The 10,321-nt window shown below is 51.1% G+C and overlaps 1 protein-coding gene across 4 annotated transcripts in view; it reads right to left on the bottom strand.

Annotated features, from left to right (window-relative positions):
* The window catches only part of Tfr2 (transferrin receptor 2), a 15,591-nt gene extending 5,438 nt beyond the window's left edge, over nt 1-10,153 (bottom strand). The window contains exons 1-12 of one of the 4 annotated variants that reach the window (XM_028777858.1): nt 10,054-10,153; nt 9,870-9,910; nt 8,965-9,017; nt 8,469-8,715; nt 8,201-8,378; nt 5,371-5,511; nt 5,180-5,291; nt 4,962-5,084; nt 3,192-3,308; nt 2,948-3,087; nt 1,909-2,072; nt 634-753 (exon numbers count right to left, since the gene is read on the bottom strand). In XM_028777858.1, coding sequence (XP_028633691.1) covers nt 634-753; nt 1,909-2,072; nt 2,948-3,087; nt 3,192-3,308; nt 4,962-5,084; nt 5,180-5,291; nt 5,371-5,511; nt 8,201-8,378; nt 8,469-8,715; nt 8,965-8,997 — 1,375 coding nt within the window. In that variant the 5' untranslated portion in view covers nt 8,998-9,017; nt 9,870-9,910; nt 10,054-10,153. Of the gene's footprint in view, nt 1-633; nt 754-1,908; nt 2,073-2,947; nt 3,088-3,191; nt 3,309-4,961; nt 5,085-5,179; nt 5,292-5,370; nt 5,512-8,200; nt 8,379-8,468; nt 8,716-8,964; nt 9,018-9,869; nt 9,911-9,992 lie in introns of all 4 variants that reach the window. The other 3 variants (XM_028777855.1, XM_028777856.1, XM_028777857.1) reach the window with 3 other exon arrangements.
* Between the last annotated feature and the right edge of the window lie 168 nt (nt 10,154-10,321).

Here is a 10,321-nt window from a genome sequence, read left to right as displayed (position 1 = left end):
AAAAAACCAAAAAAACCAAAAACCAACCAAATAAAAAAAACCCAACCAACCAACCAAATAAAAACAAACAAACAAACAAACAAACAGCATGTGGCACCATGCCTGGCTTTGGGAGGGCAGGTTTGTTTTTTGTTTTTTTTTTTTTGTTTTTTTTAAGCAGAGACTAGCCCAGGCTGGCCTAGAACTTGTTATATAGTTAAGAATGATCTTGAAATACTGATTTTTTTTCCTGCCTTAGGCTCCTAAGGGCTGGAATTATAGGGCATGCCTGCCCAAAATTAAAAAACACTTTGTGTATGTGTGCATGCATATGGTGGCCTATGTGTGGAAATCAGGGGACCATTTTAGGGAGCTAGCTCTTTTCCTCTACCATGTGGTTTCTGAGGCTCAAACTCAGGTCACTGGACTCGACAGCAAGTGCCCTCTGAGGCATCCCATCTGCCCCCAGGCTAATACATGGATGGGGAATTACTATATCAATGAGGTTACTTGCCTAGAACCACACACTGGATACTCCAATCAGAGGACTCAGACCCAAGTGGCTTATCTCCAGTCTACACTGCCAACTACCTTTGACCTAGTCCTAGCTGGGGACACAGCCGCAGCTCACACGGGTCTTGGCTTTGACCTTACCGTTGCTCACCATGGAGGAAAAGGTCCGAACCAGCTCCAGCAGGATGGCAGTCCCCACCGCAGACTTGGCTGCTCCTGGGCCCCATGCATCCCTCTGGGCTCCGACAACAACATAGTGATCTGAAGGAAGGTATGTGTTGAGCCCACATCTTAAACTGACAGGGTCTCCTCCACCCAGCCATGGAGGGCGGGCGCCCCCAGAGATCCAGTCCCTCCTGTCCAACTTCCCCAGTCACCTTCCCTGCCACGGCTCCTCCCAGGGCTCTATAATGTCAACCATGTTAAAGGACCATGCCTCTCTCTCTCAGCTCTGCCCAGGTGGCCTGATCCACCTTTTGGGGGTTCAAACACACACTTTCCCCCACTTTCTTCTGGAGATGGGATTTCACACGGAACCAAGGCTGGCCTAAAACTCCTGATTTTCCTGCCTCCACTTCCTCTCAGGGTTACAGGAATGTGCCACCATGCCAGGTGCTGGGATCAAACCCAGAGTTTTTCCCAAGCTGGGCGAACACTCTATCAGCTGGGCTACTGCTGGGGACATTCTATTTTGCTAGAGGTTTTGGTCTGCTTGTTTTGTTTTATTTTTATTTTATTTATTTTCTTTTATTTTGCCGTATGGTCTACAGTGGCCTTGAACTTCTGCTTTCCTGTCTCTAGGTGTGTGCCACCATTCCTGGCCCCCTTTACCACTGCTTCATACAGGGTCTTGGGGCCCAGGCTAGTCTTGAACTCATAATCCTCCTGCTTCAGACTCTTGAATGCTGGGATGACAGATGTGAGCTTACCATGTCTGGCTAAACATTCTGGTCCATTCTGGTCAGGCAAGTTCTGCATCTCCCTTAACCTGTGTTTCTCTCTCCATCTCTTTTGTGTCCCTCCTCTGACTTCCAGCATCCCCCATCTGCATGTCAACCCAGGTCTCTGTTTCTCCCTTGACACCTGGCCATTCAAGGGTTTCCCAGTTCTGCCCCACACTGCCAAACCGTCTCAGCAAGCTTTGACTCTTCACCATCAGACTCCACTCCTCCAATCCGGCCTTTGCTTGATGCTTACATCTCTAGTATAACGCTTGCTCACCCACAGTGCACAGGGAACTCACTACTGAGCAATACTACCCATTTGGAGGGGTCCACACTGCCACCCCTCATCATCCTCCATTCCATTCCACCACTTCTGGCCCTTCCGCAGGGCCTCCTGCCTCAGCCCTCGTTGGTTGGGGTTAGGAGCAGAGTCTCTCCCAGGCTATGGGAGATGAAGGGCACACCAGCCCACCTGGCTCTGCGAAGCCCTCGATGCATGCAAAGATGTTACTGATGGGGGTTGAGACTCTGAGGTTGTTGACCGAAAGGCGTAAGCGTGGCCCAGGTCCCAGCCGATAAGGAGAGCCTGAGAGGTGACCTTTCCATTCCTGGGGAGCCACAGGGCCTGTGAGTCTCCTGGAAGGAAATGGGGCAGAAGAGTCTGGAAGTGGTGGTGTGGCCTAGGCTTCAGAACGTCCTAAAACACTGCTTCATTAGTTCTCTTCTGCCTTTAGCTCTAGATCTGTACCATGCTCAATAGGACAGTGCAGTCCAGGCCTGCCGGACCGGGGACGGTGCAGCCCGGGCTTGCCGGACTGTGGTATAAGCTGTGTCCTGTGCACTTGTGGGTGTACCAGATGGTGGGGCCTGCTAGAAGATGTGGGTAACCTAAAAGGTTACCCCTTTCTTTTGTGGGTGTTTGCATGTATGTGTGACTAGAAGTGTGTGCGCGCACATGTGTGTAGAGGCCAACGGGTCAACCTTGCAACTTGACCTCAGGTACAAATCAGTTTTTTAAAAAGTTTACAACACGTATTCCTTTTTGTGTGTGTGAGTGTGCTATGTGTGGGGGTCAGAGGACAACTTGTGGGAGTCTGTCCTCTCTTGAGTATGTGAGACTTACGGACGGTCTTCAGCCTTCCCGGCAAGTGCCTTTATTCACTGAGGCATCTGACTAGGACACCTTGGTTTTTCTCTGACAGGATCTGCACTTGGCCTGGAGCTCACTAATTTAGCTAAGCTGGATGCCAGTGAGCCCCAGGGAACCAATCTGTTCCCTCATCTCCAGGGCTGGAGTTACCCGCGTGCACTTAGGCTCTCTGTTTGTGTTTAACATGGCTTCTGGGTGTGTAAATCAGCTCTCCATGCTTGAAGAACAAGCACTGTACTGACAGAAATGTCTCTGCAGTCTCAGGTCACCTTCTCAGTCACTGAAGGAACCCTACAGCTAACTTCAGCTCCCGCCTGCTACTCCACCTGTCCCACCCTGTCCTGTCTCCCCGCCCTTTTACCTGAGCAAGCGATAAGCAATGTCTGCGCTGATTGGCTGGGCAGGGATGCTGGGAAGGCCTGATGATTCCACAGGAGGGAACTGGGTTTGATTGAAGGATGGGAAGCCAGGCGTGTAAGGGTCTCCAGTTCCCAGGTGCACCTAAAGAGGAAGGGGTAACCACTCTGAAACTGTGGGCTGAACGGGCCCCAGTTGAGTATCCCTGGGCCCTAGGAAGGGAGCTCTGGCTTCCCCTCAAGACTCACATGTCCATACACAGCCTGGTGGCTAGACAGGCCGGGCTTGTGGGGGTCCTGGGAGAAGTCTGCTGGGTCAGGGTATATCAGCACTCCTTGGGCCCCAAAGTCCTGGGCAATGGCTACCTGAGGGAGAACAGAAAAGGAAAGGTTAAAAAAAAAAAGGGCTCTTTCTCATTTGCAACTGTCATCCTTAAGGGCCCACCGTGTGTAGTAGCTGTCACCTGGCACTTCAATGTTGCAGCCCTCCCTCGGTGTCTCCAGAGCATTTCAAAACCTCCCTGCCAATGGCTGGTGAGATGGCTCAGTGGTTAGAGTACTGGCTGTTCTTCCCGAGGTCCTGGGTTTGATTCTAGCACCTAAATGGCAGCTCACATCTGTAACTGCAGTTCCAGGGGCTCTGACTCCCTCTCTGGCCTCCAAAAACATCAGCCACACAGGTGGTGCACAGATATGCAGTGCTGGGAAATCAAACCCAAGGCTTCGGGGGCATGCCAGGCAAGCGCTCTACCAGCTGTGCCCCACCACAAGCCCGTATGTTATTTTACTTAGAAATAATTACATGTATTTATTTATTTCTGTGTCAGGGGACAACTAGCCGGAACAGGTTCTCTCCTTTGAGACTCATAGGTCCCAGAGATTGAATTCAGGCTTGATAGTTAGTGCCTGTACCCACCAAGCTATCTCTCCTGTCCCTGTAGTTTGGTTTCTAAGATGGAATCTCATTTATTCCAGGCTAGCTTCAAATTCTTTGTGTGGCAGAGAATGACTTTGAATTTTAATGCCCCTGCCTTTCCCATCGGGAGCACTGAGAGGACAGACCTGCGCTGTCATATCCCACTGTCAGCTATGTCTTTATTATTTAAAATTTTAAAAGATTTATTTATTTTATGTATATGAATACAGTGTAGCTCATCTTCAGACTGTAGCTGTCTTCAGAAGAGAGCGATTGGATCCCATTACAAAGATGTCATGTGGTTGCTGAGAATTGAACTTAGAACCTCTGGAAGAGCAGTCAGTGCTCTAACCGCTGAGCCATCTCTCCAGCTCTTTATTATTTAATTTAAGAGAGAGAGAGAGAGAGAGAGAGAGAGAGAGAGAGAGAGAGAGAGAGAGAGAATGGCCTTGTGTAGCCAAAGCAGGTCTTGAATTTACAATCCTCCTGCCTCTCAGCTTCCTAAGCAGCTGGGGTTACAGGTTACATCATGGTAGTCTTCTGCAAATCTATCTATCTATCTATCTTCTTTCTTTCTTTCCTTCTTTCATCATTCCTTCCTTCCTTCCCTCCTTCCTTCCCTCCTTCCTTCCCTCCTTCCTTCCGTTTCGAGACAGAGTTTCTCTGTGTAGCCCTGGCTGTCCTGGAACTAGTTTTCTAGATCAGGTGGGTGTGAAACTCACAGAGGCCTGCCTGCCTCTGCCTCCTGAGTGCTGGGATTAAAGGCCTGTGCCACCACCGCCCGGTTGTCAATTTTCTTCCTTCCTTCCTTCCTTCCTTCCTTCCTTCCTTCTTTCTTTCTTTCTTTCTTTCTTTCTTTCTTTCTTTCTTTGGTTTTTCAAGACAGGGTTTCTCTGTGTAGCCCTGGTGTCCTGGAACTCACTCTGTAGACCAGGCTGGCCTTGAACTTAGAAATCCACCTGCCTCTGCCTCCCAAGTGCTAGAATTAAAGGCGTGCACCACCACTGCTCAGCTCAATATTTTCTTAAAATGTGCCTATTTTTTCTTTTCTCTCAGCGACAGTTGCAACGCACAACACATGATGTCCTATTTGGGAGCCTCACCTTCTGGGCGAAGCTAGTAATCCCAGCTCGCACTAGCAGGAGGCTGCCAGCCAGCTCCACGCCCTTGGCTTTCAGGTCCTGCAGGTCCTCCGGCCGCCCGTAGTGGGCGTACACCAACTTGCCCTGGGAACGTGGGATTCCGTGAGGCCTCGCTGCCCTTATCCCAACTCTGGCTACCGAATGAGGACGCGATGGGCTCCCCATCCTGGTAACCTCACCGTGGCGTTGCCGGTGGCGCTATAGGGGCAGTAGACTTCCGGATCCTCCAGCGGTAGCTGCTCCTGGACGCTCCCATCTGCATCCACCCAGTGCAGGGTGTTAGGGTGAGCCCTGAGGATGGTTGAGGGTGAGCACTCCTGAGTGTGCAACCTCATGCATAATTGCCCCCTTGTCGCATCCCCAGACTCACAGGTCCGGGAACTGAAGTCCCACATAGTGCGTGTCAGTCCACACGTGGTCCAGCTTCTGGCGCGAGAGCTTATCGAGGATGTCTTGGACAAGGGTGGCCATCCTAGCTGAGCCAGCCACGCGTTCCCGGAGGCTGGTCAGCCTGAGCAGAGAGAGCTCACATTAGGGGCCAGGAAGGGGACTACTTCACACACACACACACACACACACACACACACACACACACACCGCAGAATTCGGAAAAAGGAAAAGACCGAGATGGTAAACGCAGGCCTAGAATGGTATCTTACGTATACCAGGCTAGCCTCAAATTCAGGTGAAAGTAATTGGGAGGTAGAGGCACGAGGATTGGGCTTTGGGACCGGGAGATCACCTGGTCTGCTTCCGTTGTCATAGCCCAGTAAGTCTGTTACCTAAACTAGCCTTCTCACCTCGACCATGAACTGCCCTCTCATGGGCTGTTACTGTCACAGGGGAAACAATCTGCTCTCCATTTGTCACAGAAGTATGGCCTTGGCAGAGACCTGGCCTTTCTCGAGTGGCCACATCTCCCATGGGACTCTTGGGTTTCCTGACCTCCAGTCTTGGCTCTTGGCTCCTGGCTCTCTAACTCCTCTCCTCCCCTCCCCCCCTCCCTCCCTCCTTCCTTCCCTCCCTCCCTCCCTCCCTCCCTCCCTCCCTCCCTCCCTCCCTCCCTCTCTTTTGCCAGATTCTAGGAAATCACTGTACCACAAACCAACTTTTTTTTTCTGTCCTATTTTTAAGACAAGGTTATGCTGAATAGCCAAGGCTAGCCACAGACTCACTTGAAACCAGGTAGGCACAGGCACAGAACTTCTCTGTTTTAGCTTCCCAAATAACTAGGATTACAGGCATCTGCCACCAGGCCCAGTCAAAGTATTAAGTCCCACAATCAGTCCGAGACTGACAGGAAAGAGTTTGTCTGCACATCCTTCAATGTGCTGAACCCCCTTACTTTATTTACATTTATTTATTGTGATGTGTGTGCACGTGTGTGTGTGCGCGTGTGCTCTGATCCATACGTTCACACATACCAAAACCGGCACCTCGAGCATGTGGAGATGAGAGGAGAAATTAGAACCAGGCTCACTCCTCCCTCCCGAGTTCAGGATTGAACCCGGGCTGTCAGGCTCAACAGCAATCCTCTTTACCTGCTGAGCCATCTTGCCAGCTCTCAATCCCACTTTCCAGCTAGACATTTTGAGGTTCTGGCTTCCTCCCTTGGTCCTCACTGTATTTGCAGGTCTGTCTGTCTGTTTGTCTTGGGCTGAAACATATACGTTGGTCCACATTCCCAGAGCTTTCAACGTATTGCCTTTTGAAAATTCCTTACTACGTTGTAGAGGATGGGAATTGAGAAAAATTCAGCCGTAGGTAGCTCTACCTATTTCCTGGCTTTCATAGGTCTGAGAAATTGGGGGGGGGGGGGTGTGTGCAGACAAGGTCTCATTTGTCCTGGAAGATATTACGAAGCCAAGGGTGGCCTTGAACTCCCGATCCTCCCGCTCTCACTTCCCAGGTGCTGGGATCATGGGTATGAGCCACCACACTTAGTTCATGCCATGCAGGGCATCATGCGAGGTGAGTTCTCTGTCCCCCACGCTATAGCCCCAGCCTCAGACTGGAAGATAGCCATTTACTTTGATCAAGTGCCTATTGTTGTATCAAGATACACCATGATCCAATTCACTAAATAAACACTAAAACAGTAGTAACTTAGCTTCAATCCTAAGTGTGGAGGAGAAGGAGGAGAAGGAAGAGGAAGAGGAGGAGGAGGGAGAGAAAGAGGAGGAAGAGGAGGAGGAAGAGGAAGAGGTGGAGGAAGAAGAAGAAGAGGAGGACAAAAAAGAGGAAGAGGAGAAGGAAGAGGAAGAGAGGAAGAGGAGGAGGAGGAGGAAGAGGAGGAAGAGGAGGAAGAAGAGGAGGAAAACCCAGGTATACACCTATAATCCTAGCACTTGGGAGGCTGAAGCAAGAGGACCTCAAGTTTGAGGCCAACCTGGGCTACATCACAAGACCTTATCATAAAAACTAAAACCAAAACAAATGAAATCAAACAAAACAGTAAAGGGGCTAGAGATGTTGTTGAAGGCCCTAGGTACAAACCCCAGAACTACAAACAAACGTTTGGAAGAAGGCCAGTGGGATGGCTCTGCAGGTAAATGATGCTTGTTGTTAAGCCTGAGGGCCTGGGTTCAATCCCTGGGATCCATATGGTAGAAGGAGAGAACCAACCACACTGCAAGCTGTCCTCTGACCACTGCACATGCTCAGTGGCACCCAAGCGCCACACTCCAATAAATACTAAATAACTGTAAAAAAGGAAACCCAGAGGAAAAATCATGTGGTTGTTTCAGTACATGTTGAAAAAATATTAAAATTTTTTCTCATACCCATAATGACCTGTTCATTACATAAAATAAAATTAAAATGTCATGTAACTTTGCAAATTATTTACGCTTTTGAGATGGGGCCTCATACATCTGAGGCTAAACTCCAGTTCACTACATAGTTGAGGATGACCTAAAATTCCCAATCTTCCTGCATCTACCTCCTGAGTGCCGGGATTAAAGACACATGCCACCAGGCCCTAGTCCCTTGTCTCCATCCACCCAGCTGCCTATCTCCTAAATAAACCATCCTCAATGTCTCAGGCCCTTAGATACTGAGCTGTCCTTCCAAGGACCGCTGAGCAGGGAGCTCAGAAAGGAAGGTGGGAAGACCCAAGAGAAGACTTTGAGAAGTGGCAGGGCTCCCGTCCAGCTAATGAGCGAACACTGGGCCCCGCAGGAGCTAGGCTGTGTTCTTACCTGATGGTGTCCTCCATGCGCCCCTCCCCAAGGAGCCGAAGAAACATGGCCTGGAGGTCACTCAAGTACAGTGTGCCCTGGCGGGAGTCCTCAGGGTTGACATCTTCACCAACCACCAACACAGAGTCCCCACACGCCTGGCAGGACCCTCGAAAGGCCACGTAGCCCAGGAGAAAGGCTGGAGGGTGGGAAGATGGGGTTATCTTGTGCCTTCTTCTATTAGACCCCAGAAATGCCCCCAGCCCAGGAGGAGAGAGGAAAGACTCACCCCCAGTGAAGATTAGCAGGGTGGTCAGGACCAGATAGGGGGCAGCCTTTCGACCTGCTGCAGCCCAGGGTATGGGAAGTGACCTCCCGGCACAGGAGCCTAAGTGCTCAGGGCCTTTGAGTTCCATGGGGCAGAACTGGACAGGAAGCTCCTCCCCTTCCTCCCTCTCTTCCTCCTTCAGGTACTCCAGCTGAGGGTCTTCCACACGTCTATAGATAGTCTGAGAGGGTCTTGGGGACCACTGTTGCTGATTGGAAGGAGGAGGTAGGCATGAGATTAGGAGAGGGGGCCTAAGGGTTGGCAGAGGGTTAGGCAAGAATGGTGTTACTGACTTCGGCAGAGAGGAAGGGAGTTCTGGAGGCTGGAGAGGAGGGACCCAAGTAGGGACCCAAGGGGGATGGGTGGGGTCAATCTTATGCATTAGGGAGGAGCCTGAGGGACACAAAAGAAGACCTAATGTGTGTAACCACAACTCCACTCCCCTCATTGGTCTTACCACTCTCCGAAGTAGACCCCAACGTTGCTCCATGCTTGTGCCCCTCCTAAACCCTGCAAGTAGTACCCCCCCCCAAAGCGATAAACCGTTTGTGGGAGCCCCAGAGGGCCCCTTATCAGCCCTGGCAGGCAGCCTGAACCTAGGCCGTTTCTCATCCCCCATAAGGGTGGGGGCAGAGTCTGGCCTCAGTCCAGTTTTCTAGACACTCCCCCTGGTTCATGCTAGCTGGCAAGGGACAGTGCCTTCTCCTACCAATCTTCCCACAAACCCCACTGTTGCTGGCAGACTGCAAAACAATCAATTTTTTTTAACCTCAGGGCAGACTTTGGCCACCGTAGTTCCCGTCACAGGTTGGGGGATGGGGGGCTTAACGTGAGGGGGAAGGGAACATATGGGGAAGTCCCTCCTTTCCCCTGATTTCACCCTCTCTCAGTGTCCTTGGGGAAAATTCCCAGTCTCCTTGGAAGCTTCATTATGAAAGTTTCTGCCCCCTCCCACCTCTTGTGTCTGGTTGCTAGGTTTCCCCAATATACAGCCTTCCAAGTAACCCTCAGCTGATCTTCCTGCCCCGACCGCTGCCTCAGGTAGACTCCCAAACTAGTGGCATCTTAGTAGGGTGACTGGGTGGTTTAATCTGACCACAAAGTTGTCTATCTGCCTGGAATCTGTTTGGTTGCTGGGGAGGAAGTGTTAGGAATGAGGTAAAGAGGTCAAAAGGAACCTACGAGTGGGTCCTGGGGTCAGGAAACTCTGGGTTTCCACCTCGCCCTTAGGGGAGGCAGAAAAAGTTTTGACCAAACTACAGCCTTCCCCTGCACCCCCTTGGGTCACTAAAGGACTTAATTGTTTCTCTTTTGGGATCTATAACTCTAAAATTTTGATGAAGGGCCATAACCACAATTTACCCTCCAGTTTGAAATCCAAGCTGCGCCGAAGACACCAGGACCTGCAGTGTGAATGGGAAAGTTCAGGCTCCACCTCACCCTTACTCCCGGGCCGGGTCTTCCCTGGGAAACTGCAGGTCCTACCCAGCTCCTGAAAGATCTGAGAGGTAGGGGCTCACCAGTACCCCCAGTCCCTGCCTCGTGCCTGTCAAAGCCGAGTCCTGAGTGGGAAGACACAGCAGCCAAGTTCGCCTCAGCAACAGGTCTCTGGGGTGGACCATGCTCCCAGGAGACCCAAAGCCTTGCTAAGGCCACACCCACTAGAGCTCGCCCCGCCCCTGCCCCGACGGCTCCACCCCCGCACGTCCTTTTCTGGAGCAGCCTTAAACCAACAACCAGGTCCAGCTCAACACAAACTCTTTCTTCCCTTCCTGTTCCTTCCAGAGTCCTGACGCCACTAAAACCTAAGAAAT

This window comes from Grammomys surdaster, unplaced genomic scaffold (assembly GCF_004785775.1).
Source record: "Grammomys surdaster isolate TR1022 unplaced genomic scaffold, NIH_TR_1.0 316, whole genome shotgun sequence".
NCBI lineage: Eukaryota > Metazoa > Chordata > Mammalia > Rodentia > Muridae > Grammomys > Grammomys surdaster.
This window is presented reverse-complemented; position numbering and strand designations above follow the sequence as displayed.